Below are 15,067 nucleotides of genomic sequence, written 5' to 3' on the forward strand. Positions count from 1 at the left end.
GTAAAAGGAGAAAGGGAAAGCAGACAACACAGCTATGTCAGCCCTGTTTTCCTAAGAGACGAGACTAAATATCTGAGACTTTTTTTTATGATAAAATAAAAAAGGTCTTGGTCATACTCCGCACTGGCTTTACAGAGGAACACACTAGTGGATTTTGTTGGCTTTACAAGCTGAGGAGCCTCCCCTGGGCAACATGTTGACCTGGGCAGGATGGAGAGCTGGGTCCCCTTTGCCATCGTCCTCACCTCATTACAGGGAGACACCAAAGGGACACTGCTGGTCCCCGCAGGACATCTCTCTGCCTGTTTGCAGCCAGTGTCAGGGCACAGCAATGGCTGGGGGCAATGGGGGAACCCTCTGGGGTGGAAGAGCAGGCCCAGGTTGCCCCCAGGGGCTGGATGCCCAGAGGCACAGCATTGAATCATAGAATCATTAAGGTTGGAAAAGACCTCCAAGATCATCTGGTCCAACCGTCCCCATACCACCACTATCACCCACTAAACCATGTCCCTAAGCACCACATCCAACCTTTCCTTGAACACCCCCAGGGACGGGGACTCCACCACCTCCCTGGGCAACCCGTCCCAGTGCCTGACTGCTCTTTCTGGGAAGAAACGTCTCCTCATTTCCAACCTGAACCTCCCCTGCTGCAACTTGAGGCCATGCCCTCTAGTCCTATTACTAGTTACCTGTGAGAAGAGACCGACCCCCAGCTCCCCACACCTTCCTTTCAGGCAGATGCAGAGAGCACTAAGGTCTCCCCTGAGCCTCCTCTTCTCCAGACTAAACAACCCCAGTTCCCTCAGCTGCTCTTTACAGGACTTGTGCTCCAGGCCCTTCACCAGCTTTGTAGCCCTTCTCTGAACTCTTAAAATAGGAGGCAGCTTCACAAGGACTGAGAAAAGTTGGTGGTTGACCCCAGCCAGCAGCCAAGCATGCATACGGCCTTTCATTCACTTCCCCCTGCAGCAGGACAAGGGAGAGAATAGGAAGAACAAAAGCAATACAGTTTGTGGGTCAAGATGACCCACATTTAATAAAAGAAGGAAAAAGAATGAAAATCAACAACAAGAAACAAGCACTGCAAAGGCAATCACTCATCACCTCCCACCAGCAGACCCAGCCAGTCTCCCTGTAGCAGCCACTCCAGAAGACAAAAGCCCCAAAATTCTTCTTCCTCTGCCCCAGGTTTTATTTTTGAAGTTGAGGTTATGTGGGGTGCAATATCCCTTTGGCCAATTCAGGGCAGCTGCCCTGCTTGGGTCCCCTCCCAGTCTCTTGCCCACCCAGAGCCCACATGCTTAGGCTCATTAGGCCACTCTTAGGCATGAGCCACCTCCTCAGGCAATGCTCTGGAATATTTGGAATATTTGCCTTCTGAACAGACCACCGCTTCTTCCAGGATTCGTGGGCAGCTGGGGTTCCCATCTGAGCCCATATAATGACCAACTCACTCCATGTAGTGTATGTTGCACTACATGGAGCGAGTATGACCCGTCCTATGAGCATCTACTGCACCACAGATAATCATGGTGCCAAGAGGAGCTGGGCTTCTGTACCAACTATTTCTGAAGTAGCCCAAATCCCTTTATACTCCAGCTCCAAAATTGTAGAGGCAGACTTCATGTCTCTCTAGGTGTTTTCTGCTGAAGCTCCAGGTGACCCAGGCTCCCTGGCTGTGGTGTAGATCATGTTTCTTACAGCTGGTCCCATCTTGATGGGCCCAAGGCCTGCCGCACAAACTATCTCCTGTTTGATCTATTCAAAGGCCTGTTGCTTTTTAGGTCCCACTCAAACTAGTTTTTTGTTCAGGTTACTTGATAGATTGGGCTCACCAACTGACTGTAACCCAGATTACGCATTCTCCAGAAACCCACTATGCCTAGGAAAGCATGCATTTCTTTTTTTTCGTTAGTTTGTGGGAATGTGACTGTTATGTGAACACGCCAACAGGTATGTGATGATGCTAATTTTGCCATTGCAACAAGCCCCGAAGCAAAGTCCTGGGGGCCGCCCAGCTGGAAAGCAGCTCTGCGGAAAAGGACCTGGGAGTCCTGGTGGACACCAAGTTGAACGTGAATCAGCAGTGTGCCCTTGCCACAAAGAAGGCTACGGTATTCTTGACTGCAAAGTATCGCCAACAGGTCAGGAAAGGTGATCCTTCTGCTCTGCTCAGCACTGGTGAAGTTGCAGCTGGAGCGCTGTGTCCAGTTCTGGGCCTCCCAGTACAAGAGAAACATGGACATATTGGAAGGAGTCCAACAGAGGGCCACCAAGATGATGAAGAGACTTAAGCACATCTCTCCTACAAGGAGAGGCTGTGAGAGCAGGGACTGCTCAGCCACGAGAAGAGAAAGCTTGGAGGGGGAACTTATCAATGTGTACAAATACCCAAAGGGAAGGTGCGAAGTAGATGGAGCCAGGCTCTTTCCAGTGGTGCCCAGTGCCAGGACAAGAGGCAATGGGCACAAACTGGCACACAGGAGGCTCCCTGCAAACACCAGGCAGCACTTCTGTGCTGTGTGGGTGACGGAGCGCTGGCACTGGCTGCCCAGAGAGGCTGTGGAGTCTGCATCCCTGGAGATCTTCAAAACCCGCTTAGACATGGGCCTAGGTGACCTGCTTTGGGTAGCCCTGGTTGTGTAGAGGGTTGCAACAGATGGACCCCAGAGGGCCCTGCCAGCCTCAGCCATTCTGCCATTCTGTGATCCCAGAGCAGAGGAGGAAGGTGGAACTGCTGATTTGTCTCCCCAGGATGGTTCCGGGAGCACTGGGGCAGCACCAACACAGGACCCAAACACCAGGCGTGCCCCAGGGCCGGTGCCCCAGGGCCGGTGCTTTTATCAGGGGCCTCCCAGGCAAAGCAAAACAAATTGATAAGCAGCACAGCACCAGCTGACAGCAGCCTCCAAGCAGCCCTGCAGTTTAACACACACCATGAAAGTGAGAGACTAAGCCAGTGCTGCGACCAGCGTTAGCAAGAACAACTTTATTGGGTATAAATCCAGCTTTATTGGGTAAAAATCCAGCTTTATTGGGTATAAATCCAGCCAGGCAGGCTCCAATGTGCCACCGCCTCGAGCCTCCCCAGCCTCATGGTGGGCGTTGTGGTGGGTCGGTGCCATCAGCAGCCAAGCCCCCACCCCAGTAGGACGGGGAGAGAGAGAAAAAAGGTAAAAAGTTGGACAAAAAAAGGCAAAAAGGGGGCAAAAATATGAAGAAGGAAAGCACCCCCCCAGCCTCAACCCTCAGCCTCCCCCCCTCTGCCTCCTTCCAAGGGGGGGAGGGAGCAGCGAGCTGTCAATCACCGCTCCCCCTCCGCGCATGCGCGCGGCTCCTTCCCTTTGTCTCCCTCCCTCCCTCATCACGCGGCGGTGGCTGCTCCTCGATCACGTGCCGGGGGTAGGGGGGGGTGCAGATGGCGGCGCCCAGGCGAGCTTCGCGGTGCCGTCGCGGAGCGGTGACGCGGCGGCGGGGCGCGGGGAGGATGGGGCTGGGGCCGTGAGGGAGGCAGAGGAGGGCGGGAGGGTGAGGGAGAGGGCGGCTGCTGCCGCTGCTCCGGATACCTCAGCGGGGGGCGAGGCCTGAGGGGGACGGCACCGGAGCCCCGCCGGCTGCCTCGGGGCTCGGAGGAGGCGGTAAGGAGGGAGGGGGGGGCGCAGGGCTCCTGCGGGCCCCTCACGGCGGCCCTTCCCTTCCCTTCCCTTCCCTTCCCTTCCCTTCCCTTCCCTTCCCTTCCCTTCCCTTCCCTTCCCTTCCCTTCCCTTCCCTTCCCTTCCCTTCCCTTCCCTTCCCCCTTCCCTTCCCTTCCCTTCCCTTCCCTTCCCTTCCCTTCCCTCAGCCCTCTCCATCCCCGGCCCGCCCTGCCGAGCCCCCTTTGTGCCTGCAGCGGCAGGGATCCCCCTCCCCCGGGTCCCTCTGCTGAGGGGGGAGCTCAGGGCTGCGGGCCCGGGGCTGCTTCTCTGCAGGGGGATCCGGCCCTGCAGGCTGGCAGCCCTCAGGAGGCTGCCTCCCCATCTGCTGCTCTGTGGTAATAAGTAATGGGGTGATACGGGGTGGAAGGGGCCTTAAAGGTCTGCTAACTCCAGCCCCCTGACATGGGCAGGGATGCCACACACTAGAGCAGGTTGGCCAAGGCCCTGTCCAGCTTGGTCTTGAAAGCAGTAAGGTCAGGGAGTCGCGATAACAACAACAGTAGTCGGGCAGAAAAATGTTTCCTAGCAGTGACAGAATTGTCAGAAATACTAAAAGGCAGTTGCGAGGGAAACTTATGTAGTGGTAAGGATGACACTCAAGATTGCATAAAAAGGTTGAAGATAGATTTCCCCCCCCCCCCCCCCCCCCTTTTTTCCCTCTTTTGTTTTTGTGACTTTTATCTTTTCATTTACATTCCCTGTAAACTGCTTGTTTCTTTTTGTCATTTTCCACACAGACTCTATGTAACTGATAAGCTCCAAAACACACAGCAAGAAGTTACAGTGTAGTACGACTTCAGAGATGGACAAAAGTATTATTATTTTTTTTTTTAAGTTAGACTAAAGGTTGATGATTGTTTTTAGGGGAGGGGAAAAAGTCTAAATAAAAACGCTCGTTTTTTCAGTGCCTTCTTTTGTACTTGATTACACTTCTGAAAACCAAGTGAGTTAATGGAAACTCTGGATGCAAATTTCACATCTGTTTCCAACTTCTGCCATGTGTTTGTTGTCAGTGACATATTTTAGACAACAGTACGTACTTTAATATGATTATTTTTTTTTCCCTCCGAAGGTAGTGAAAAAGAAAGTATCAAGATGAGTAAAAAGCCTCCAAATCGTCCTGGAATCACATTTGAGATTGGTGCTCGTTTGGAGGCACTGGACTATTTACAAAAATGGTATGGAAGATCTTGCACAGTACTTGTTAAGAGGAAAATTATTTTGTTAATGTTGTATATTTTAATGCTTAACTAACTGGTGCACCTATTAACTGCCTGTTTCGCATATGAACTTTATGACTGTCCGGATATTGTTTAGAACTACTAGGCTTTAGGAAAATATTCTCTCTCTTCAGAAATCAAACAAAACTTTTATGTGTTTTTTTTTTTTAGTTTGTTTTTTGTTGTTCATGCAGCCACAGTAATCATAGAGCATTTCCAGCATAGCATGGAATGCCAGGGTCGTGCACAAGGTGATCCCCTGTGTTAACGTGGCAAACTTCTGTCACTAAAGACTTCCTTTGTTTTAAGTTTGAAGGCATGCAAGTGAATTTTCATGTTCAGTTATTGTACTTCATATAAACTAAAAAAAGAAAACATCCTTAAACAGAGTTCATGGAACAGGTAAAGTATGATTGTATTTGTATTAGTCAGCCAGAGGAATAACGTGCTTAGAACTGAGCCTCTGCACCATCCAGGCATTTTGTAAAAGTCAAGAGTATAAAATGGAAATGTAGGACACAGAGTACTGGGGCACAAGGACCCCACTACATGGCATATGTATTGTCAAAGGAGTCATTCTTTTGAAAGACAAATTCTTAGCCAAACTTTACTTAATGCAAGTTTCATGACGTGCTGGCCATTCTATTTCAGTCTGAAAAAAAACTCTGGTTTGGTTAAAGTTAATGACACTGGGAGTTGATACAGAAGTTTTTTGGTAGCTGCTGTCAATGACTGATTAGTGCTAGGAGATGTAAGAGCCTGTCCCCACTTCTCTGATGGAAAGATTTTGGAGAACTGAGGATTCTCATGTTCATGTAAATATCTGATCCTGCTAACTCCGAAGTACGTGACAGACAAGTCTGTGTATTATTTACACGTTTAACCCAACTTTTTTTATACAGAGCATATAACTACTGGCCTAAATGTTTATTTGTAAGGCTTTAATTACAGCAGAAGCATTTGGTTTACTAAGCAGTTTCTAAAGGAAAATATGGTTTAAAGAACAGTTCTTGTTCTTATTTGTTGCTGTAGAGAGGGTTTTCAAATGACTGATTCTTTAACTGGATGCCAAGATCACGAAACTATCTGAATAGTGCTATAAAAACAATATAACTTTATTAGATCCTTTTTTAAAATCTCCTGTGACAAAAGTAACTGGCTAATATAACAAGATGACAAAAGTTATTGAAGTAGAAATATTGAAAAATTGAAGTAGAAATAGCTTCAGAAGAAGAAGTAGAAATAGCTTCAGCTTGATTGTATCAATGGTAGATGCTGAATAACCCCAGCCTGTAGTTTGTGTCAGATCTGTCCGGCTTTTCCACAAGGGAGGGTGGGTCACAAGTCAGTTCTGGAGTACCTTTGTGCGTGGTTTGCATGGCCATGTGGCAGACCTGTGGCAAACAGCTGAGTGCTTGCTATTTTCAGGCAGAGTAGGATTTATTCTGAACTTTCTAGGAACTGATTTGCCATCTGGACCAGTAGGTAGGCAGGCCAAGTTTTGTGTGTGTGTAAACATCTGTGATGCCATGGGAGCTGGAAGTTAATATTAATTTTTTGCAGTTACAGTAGCAATTAAAACAGGGCTCTTTGTCAACTGAAATAATATTCACGCACATAACCAAAGAGCTTGTTAGAGAAGGCTTACTGTCGTGTTGTTATTAGGGTGACACACTCTTAGCTGTTTAACTGTTGCATAAGGGGGTGGTGGATGTTTTTTTAAATCCTTTCTATATATAAGCTGTATGCAGTCCCCTCATCTGCATGCAGAAATAGAACATACTCCAAAGAAAACAAAGTTGCTTGGCTTATATGAAATCAGTGTTTTTTTTAACAAAATAAAAAAATGAAGAGCAATAATATAGCTTAGCTCATTCTTCTTTGTACAAGCAGCAAAGTGAGAAAAACACTTGCTCAAAAATAGTGTATAAAAGGGGTTTCATTCTTTTCATTTTTCTGAAAGCCTTCTGTCACGTAAAGACCTGATGTTCATAATAATAAATTTTAAACGTTAATCAAGAAATGCCTCTAGAGGAGCAGAATTAGTAAAGTTTTGCTGTATGAATTTTGCTTTCTGAGACATTTCTGCAGGTTGTAAATTTTAGGAGTTGAAATTTACCTCATGAAATCCAGTGTTGTGCTTGAATTCCTTAAATTTTGGAGATGATCTTGTGTACCTGAACTATTCATTGCTTAAAAAAAAAAAAGTTACCTTTAAATGAGGAAGTGTTTGGGTCACCAATGTCATTTGGCATGTGCAATTACCAAGCAGGGGAAAGTATGGGAAAAAAATCAACAAAGGCAGACTGTCAGTGAGCGTGTTTGGTTTTTGGTGGTGTTTTGCTTCATTTTGGAGGTAACTGCAGTAGCTTCCTTAGAAACCAAAAAACACGGTATGCTATTGCAGGGGAGGTCACCTGAGATAATGAATTTGTACCGCTTGTTAAGTTTGGATTTGGTAAAGCAAGCTCCGAAATGCAGCTCTAAACAAAATCCGTGTGAGCATCTGTCGGCAAGTAGTAAGTGAGATGGAATTGAGTGTCAATAGAAAGTTATTAGATAGATTCAGGATAATCAGAGACCTGGAGGATAAGACCTGTGAGGAGAAGGTGAGGAACGTGGGCATGCTCAGCTTGGAGGATAGAAGGCTTCAGGAGACCCACCGCCAGCCTTTCTGTACCTACACAGGTGATCAAGAAGACTTAGCCAAGCTCTGCCATAGCAGGTGGTGAGAAGACAAGAGACAACTCTCATTTCAAGTTTCAGCCTAGGTACAAGGAAATATTTTTCTCCCATGAGGTCATTCAGGCAGTGGAGCAGGTTGCCCAAGGAGCCTGTGGAGTCTCCAGGGGTGGAGGTTTTCAAGGCTGGGTAAAACTCTGGGCAACCTGTTGGGATCCTCTAGCTCACCCTGCCTCAGGTGGGTGGTTGGACTGGAGACTTCCTGAGGTTCCTTACAACTTGAATTATCCTACAAACCCATATAAACAGTGACACGTGGGCAAGTGCTCTGCACCTCTCGCGGCCAAGACAAACGGGACAGCAGTAAAGCTGCCGCTCTGTATGTTCCCACCTGTGAGAACGGTTCTTAAGCTGTCAACTCCCATGAGTAGGACACGGTATGTGTAAAGTTGATGTATTTGAAGATAGATCTTTCTTTTCCTTGTGAATTCTGTTGTTCCAGCTCTTTACTGGTTGTCCTGTAAGTGCCAGGTATTGCGTTGAAAAAGTTATTTTTCTGAGACCATAATTTTCATTAATTTCATGTAAAAATCTAAGCTGTAAAGGTGAAGAAGGTGGGATGGGTGTGCAGCCCGTACAGCAGATCTGGAGTAGAAACAGCTCACCAAGATAGGTCAGTTATCAGAATAACTGCAATCTGACTTGGTATGTTTCATTATTTCTTTTATTTTTACTTTCCTTTATTTTCTTCCCCCAATATGAAGGCCTTTACCTGTAAGGCTTTGAGAAATCTTATTTTTCAGTCCTTGCTTTGGATTTCAGTTGACTGGGACACCTGAAAGGTCGGGTATTTGAAAGGACTGAAGGCTCTGCTTTGTATTGTCATACCGTAGGCTAGAAGCTGGGGAGGTAGAAATAGGCTTTGCAGACTTTTCAGATGCAGGAAGACTATTTGTGGAGAGGTCAGAATGGAGCACGTTTGCTATTTTATCCTCTATGAAGCAGAAGGAAACACTTTTTATACCATTATTGTGAAGGCAGGAAGTATGTGTCTGTTTCTAGACTTTCTTTAAGCAATTTAACTTAGGCAAATTACCCGGTATTTTTGCATCCATATTTACGGTACGGAATAACAGTTTTCTCACCTCGCAGGGTAATTCGCTGCTTGTTGGTCGCTTTTGAAGGGTCAAAAGGAAGATGATAGAAAAATGAAAAACACTGCCCTTGTGGCCATTGATGTGTTGGGTGGATTGGAAAAAATGAGAATTTTTATACTGTCAGGAAATGAAATCTAGGAGTTTTCCCATCATTTTTTCGTATTTGAATAGTGGAGCATTATTGTTTTCTTTCCTGTGCTTCATAATGTAAGTTTTGTAAGCCATATAATTTTTACAGATTTACAGAAATGTTAGATAATTCCTACAAGGTGGAATCTCTGGAACCTGAGCCTGGAGAACATGCAACATATAAACTGTGCAGAGGTCGTTAGCCGACAATGGTTTTCCTGCTCTGTCTTTAAAAAATGAGAACAAAAATAATTGGATGAAACTTTATTCAGGATTATGAAATGCTACTTCCAGCATGCTTGCACGCTATTTAAAAAAAAACAACCAACCAACAAGCCTTGCAGGTTATTCCTTACCACAGGAGCAACGCTTTCATTAATGAACTGGAGCGTGGTGGTGGTTTTTCTGTAAAAATAAAGACCACCTTCTCAATATTTTAGAGTGTGTTTTGCAGTTCAGTTGCACTCTTACAGTTTGTTCTGGATGAATTTTGGCAAATCTGCCCCGTATATCAAATTCATTCCGATCCCTCGGTGTGGAGTGCTTGCTTTAAAAATCTGGTATTGAAAATGTTGCTGCCATTTTATCCCTTATGGGCAGGAAACACATACTTGCCTTCGAAACACTTGTATAATTTTGGAGTTTATTTTTTTCATTGAAAATACAAAAGCTGTGATACCAGAAGACTTTCTGTGCAACATAAAACGTGCAATAGTAAATTCTGTAATATGTATGCTTTTGTTTTTTCCACTGTGGGATCAGCATTGTGAAATATTACTGTTTATACACGTGTGTGGCACATTGTGTGGCTAAATTTAGTGAATATCAAGGATAGTGTCTTGTTGCTAAATCCATGCAAAGTTATTTTTGGTTTGCCTAATGACCAATCATACATAGCTTGAGTAGTTCAGAGATTTGCTAAATCTTCCATCTCTGAGGGCTGGAGTTGAATGCAGGTTTTGGATTTATTCAGCTTGAAACCACTAATAATGGCCAGCAGGGTGTGGGGGGGGGATTTTCCTCCCGTGTTCTGCTCTTGTGAGATCCCACCTGGAGCCCTGCATTCAGCTGTGGGGCCCCCAGCACCAGAAGGACATGGACGTACTAGAACGAGTCCAGAGCACAAGGATGCTCAGGGGGCTGGAGCACCTTTCCTGTGAAGACAGGCTGAGGGAGTTGGGGTTGTTCAGCCTGGAGAAGAGAAGGCTCCAGGGAGACCTTATTAAAAACCTTCCAGTGCCGAAAGGGGGCCTACAGGAAAGCTGGGGAGGGACTCTTTGTCAGGGGGTGTAGGGGTAGGACAAGGGGGAATGGCTTTAAACTAAAAAGAATGGAGATTTAGATTAGATATAAGGAGGAAATTCTTCACTCAGAGGGTGGTGAGGCCCTGGCACAGGCTGCACAGAGAAGCTGTGGATGCCCCATCCCTGGAGGTGTTCAAGGCCAGGCTGGAGGGGGCTTTGGGCAACCTGGTGTGGTGGGAGGTGTCCCTGCCCACGGCAGGAGGTTGCAACAGAATGATCTTTAAGGTCTCTTCCAACCCAAACCATTCTATGATCCTATGATCCTAGCATACATTGAAGAAGCATAAATTATTGGAATAAAGTCACCATGCGATAGTATGATTATTTGAAATTTCAGCTCTGTAAAACCATTATTGTGGACTTAAGTGCAAAGCTGAGTTTTTAGAAGTCTTTGTTAGGAAAAATTATATTTCTTAAAGGTGAACAGACCTAGTGCTGGATTTCCTCTGCTGAGTGATCTCTAATGAGACTTTATATTTTGCATCCTTTCTTTTATTAACTGATGCTAGCTTTGCTCTCTTTTATTTTTTTTTTTACCTCCTTGTCTGTCCAATATATTAATGTTTTGATGCTTGGCTTGCTGAATTTTCCTTAAAACTATCTTCAGTCTTACATATTTGTTTCTAAGCTATATTCTGTGTTTTGCTTCTCCCCTCGTACTCCGTTTTCTCTTTCCAGGACAGTATACAATATTATGCTTGTTTTTCCTCTCTGTTTTCATTTACACACAGTACTTGGAGTGGCATTTCTACTGCCGATGAACAGTTAAACTTAGTGGCCATACAAAAAGTATAGCAGTAGAACTGCTGTAGCGCAGTGCCATAATGGAATTATTACTGTGTAGATGCCTAGAAAAAGGAGAATCCTGACTTTTGGCTGATGGTCCCTGAATTTCATAAAATAACCATAGTTTTGCATCCCCTTCTTGCTGGCATTTGGTAAACATGCGATTTCGGACTGTAGAGAGAGAGCGGCAATGTTATGTCTGCTGTGTCACTGCTGCGGCTTCAGGGCTTGTGTGCTTCAGCTCTTGTCTTTGATCCCTACAAAGGGAGCTCCCTGTCCTCTTTTACAGGGTTTTTCCTTCCTTCAATCTACTAAATAGTCTCTGTATCATCTTTTACTTCTATGCTGAACTATTTCAGGTAACATTGCTACTCATACGTTTCTTGTGATAACTATCAATTGACTTGACAAAATTACAGAGCCAGGCTCTTTCCAGTGGTGCCCAGTGCCAGGACAGGAGGCAGTGGGCGCAAACTGGCGCACAGGAGGCTCCCGCTGAACTCCAGACAGCACTTCTGTGCTGTGTGGGTGACGGAGCGCTGGCACAGGTTGCCCAGGGAGGTTGTGGGGTCTCCTCCTTGGAGATCTTCGGGAGACGAAAGAATCACCAGAGTCGGGGCTTAGGGAAACTGTCGTGTGGTTAGCTTTGAACATGGCTTCAAGAATAGAAAAGTTAAACCAGAATGCTAGTTTATCATAACGAAGTTCCTTAAACCCTAACAGCATCCTATTTTGACCTATGGGTTTTGCTTTCTGCTTTGATAAAATGTGTTACCAGTTTCACGGCTCTTTTTTTGTTGTCAACCTACTTCATAGGTGAAAGGAGGCTGATCACGTTGCTCCTCTGAAAGACATCCACTGGAATTCTTTTCTTATCAGTGAAAAGATTTTTGTTAGTGGGGTGGGAAATGAGTCTGAAGTTTAAAGCTAAGATCTTGGTGTTGTGTTTTTTTTTTTTTTAAGCAAAACTAAGTTAGGAGCTTGGAGAAATGGCTCTGAAAATATTTTGCATTTCTGAAATGTGTGGATGAGACAGATGCAGAAAGATGTTTGACAGTCCATGCATTCTGATCTGAGAGTAAGATGTAGCTGAAGTAGTTGCAGTGACAACCTAGAAAATCAGTTTTCTTCTTTCTGCTACTTTGAGAAGTTTATATGTTGGGAAGCTGTATGTATCGGTGCAGCTGAGAAAGCAGGACTGGAGAAATGAGTAGGCTGAAGGAGCAAATTGAGTTTGACACGCATTAACTGCCCTTTCCCTTGTAGTTACCAGGAAAGAAGGAAAGTCTGGACTTTCTGAAAATGTCTCTATTTTAATTGGAACATAGTGTTAAACATTCCTTTATCAGCATCCTTAGTATTTAGGAGAGAAAATATTTGAAATGGAAAATGTCGACAGGGTTCCTGTATCTGTCAGATGCGTTTCTGGCTAATGGAATGTGCAGTAGCCCTGGAAATCGGTTGCTCAAGCTCTGCCTTTTTATTATTGCTCAACAGCAGCATTTTGTTTGGAAAAACAGGTTGCATCTTAATGAAAGTGGAAGGCAGCTGTCCTTTTGCCGTGGCCTTTCTTTTCAATGCATTTTTTTATTACCTTTAGGCCATCCATGACTTCCTCTATTCTTCTATTTTATTTGCTGTTTGAACACCAGAAATTGTTTCTCGTTTTGTTGTGGTACCCAGAATATAAATTCTGGAGAAAATTTGATAAACTAATTCATTTTTTTTTCAGCAGATTCTTTGCACTTTTGAATCTATCTCAATATTCTTGTTAAGGGTAGGAGGATCTGAATTCTGCCTCATTCCAGTTTTCTCTGCATTTCACAGTGGAAGTAAGGGAATCTAATGATTTTTGGTGGGGAAAATGTAATAACAGTTTGTGACTTGCTGTCCTACTACAGCTTTATTAAATAAATCACTTTGAAACAGAAATGGACAAAACAGTAGTTGACGAAGTTAGAGAAATTCACCACCATTTTTTCCTTAAAATGTAATCTCAAATATGATGGTTCCTAAATTACAAGGTTGTTAGAATCCAGGTTGCATCTTTGCCATGCCCCAAATTAGATGCTTAAGACTTGCAGCTCAGCCCTGGTAAGTTCTGCTGAGCACATACCATCTTTGCTGAAAGTAAGATCCATACCTCAACTGACATACTTATTTTAATGCATGCACAGTTGCAGAGAGCTGACTACTAAAACATAGTTGATGTGAATCAAATCTAATGGCAGCAATCACTGAAGCTGATCTGCAAATTAATAAGTAGCTTACATTAGGTAAGAATGTTCTGTTGACCTCTGGGTTTGATTAGTTGCTCAGATTTGTCTGAAATCAATCAGATAGTGTAATGAAGCACTTCATATGTTAAAAGCAATGCACGTACTCTTCAAAGAATTCGTCCTACCTATCCCCAAGTTAACAAAAACTGTTACAGGCTTTTGCTTCAAAAAAAACACAGGTAATAAAACATTAACTGCTAAAGCCCACTTCAGTCAGTCTTGGTGTGGGTGCTCTAGGTTAACATCTGTGTATAATCACCTGTGATAAAGCTGAAGACATCACTAATGTGTATAGATGACTCTTAAACTGATAGTAGGATGGCATGTAGCTTAGTATCTTGATCTTTTTCAGGCTTGGAGATTTCCCAGTCCAAGGTGTTAGTATAACTTCTTGGATGGTCATGTAAGCGCTGATGGATGCAAAAAGAAAAATAAATGGGGAAAACAAAAGCCAACCAAACCTGGAAAAAACTTCTGAATTTACCAGTGTACGTTTGTTGTTCAAGGTATCCATCTCGTATAGAGAAGATAGATTATGAGGAGGGGAAGATGTTGGTCCATTTTGAACGTTGGAGTCATCGCTACGATGAGTGGATTTACTGGGACAGCAACAGGTTGCGACCCTTGGAGCGACCGGCATTAAGGAAAGAAGGGCTGAAAGATGATGAAGAATTTGTTGTAAGTGGCACATGTATTTTGTTTTTGACTCATTTTGGTAAGCTGTCCTACTTGATTTCCTGCATTAAATCTGTCTAGCATATAATGTTTAAGTCTTTTTTGGAAAAAATCTAAAGGTTCAAAATATTAATAACAACATTTGTTTAAAATAGGATTTTAAACCTGGAGAAGAAGTCCTAGCTCGTTGGACAGACTGTCGATATTACCCAGCAAAGATTGAAGCAATTAATAAAGAGGGTATGTATTCATTTGCGGTCCATTGGTAAGGATCGTTTGCATATGCTATGCCATTGCTGTGGTCAACTTAAAACAAACAAAAAAACAAAACACAAAATCAACAATAAAAAGGCATGCATGTAAAGTTTTCCTCACTGCCTCAATATTCTGGTGAAAATGTTTCTGTTCTGTCAAATGTAATATGTTCGTCTTCTACCTGAGATTAGAATATTTATCCTGGAAGATAAAATGCTCAATGCTTGCTCAGTGCTGGGCAGAACATCCTTTGCACAGTGTTATTTAGTGTACTTAGTGCTGATTTGGTCTACTTTCAATAGATTTAAATTTTCTTAATTGTTTCAGGAAATGGTCTTTTTAAAGTTCAATGGATGAAGTAAAAATAATGGGAATTGGGAAGTAGAACAAATTAATTCATATGCAGTACTTCTTAATGGGGTAATATCTCTAGTGAACATAAGTAAAAGTCAGATGAGGATTTGATTGTGAATTGATTTTTTTCCTCAGTGCTGCAGCTTAAATATTACCTGATTCTTTCAATGAATTATGAGCGAAAGAGTTACGTTAGCATAAACGTGGTTGAAAGTGTCTAAGTGGAGAAAGAGTGTCAATGTAAAAGCAGGGCTTCATTGGGCTTGTCTTTTATTTTTCTTAAAATTCTTGATTATGCCTGTAGATAACATCTAGTTACCTTTTTCGTATAGCCTGCAAAGTATTTTGATAAAGCTTTCATAGTAACGAGTTGTCTGTTTCTCAACTACTCATAGTGATTCCATCAATCCTCTTCTAGGAACATTCACAGTACAGTTCTATGATGGTGTTATTCGGTGTCTTAAGAGGATGCATATCAAATCTATGCCAGAGGATGCAAAAGGGCAGGTAAGAATACTAGGCATCTTTTTG

General features: G+C 43.7%; 1 protein-coding gene across 9 annotated transcripts in view; it reads left to right on the forward strand.

Annotated features, from left to right (window-relative positions):
- Positions 1-3,379: 3,379 nt before the first annotated feature.
- Positions 3,380-15,067, forward strand: part of PHF20L1 (PHD finger protein 20 like 1) — a 54,480-nt gene continuing 42,792 nt past the window's right edge. For 2 of the 9 annotated variants that reach the window (XM_048049750.2, XM_048049767.2), the window contains exons 1-5: positions 3,468-3,638; positions 4,768-4,873; positions 13,759-13,930; positions 14,083-14,167; positions 14,955-15,043. In XM_048049750.2, coding sequence (XP_047905707.1) covers positions 4,791-4,873; positions 13,759-13,930; positions 14,083-14,167; positions 14,955-15,043 — 429 coding nt within the window. In that variant the 5' untranslated portion in view covers positions 3,468-3,638; positions 4,768-4,790. The other 7 variants (XM_048049777.2, XM_048049787.2, XM_048049791.2 and 4 more) reach the window with 5 other exon arrangements.

Source organism: Anser cygnoides, chromosome 2 (assembly GCF_040182565.1).
Source record: "Anser cygnoides isolate HZ-2024a breed goose chromosome 2, Taihu_goose_T2T_genome, whole genome shotgun sequence".
Taxonomy (NCBI): Eukaryota; Metazoa; Chordata; class Aves; order Anseriformes; family Anatidae; genus Anser; species Anser cygnoides.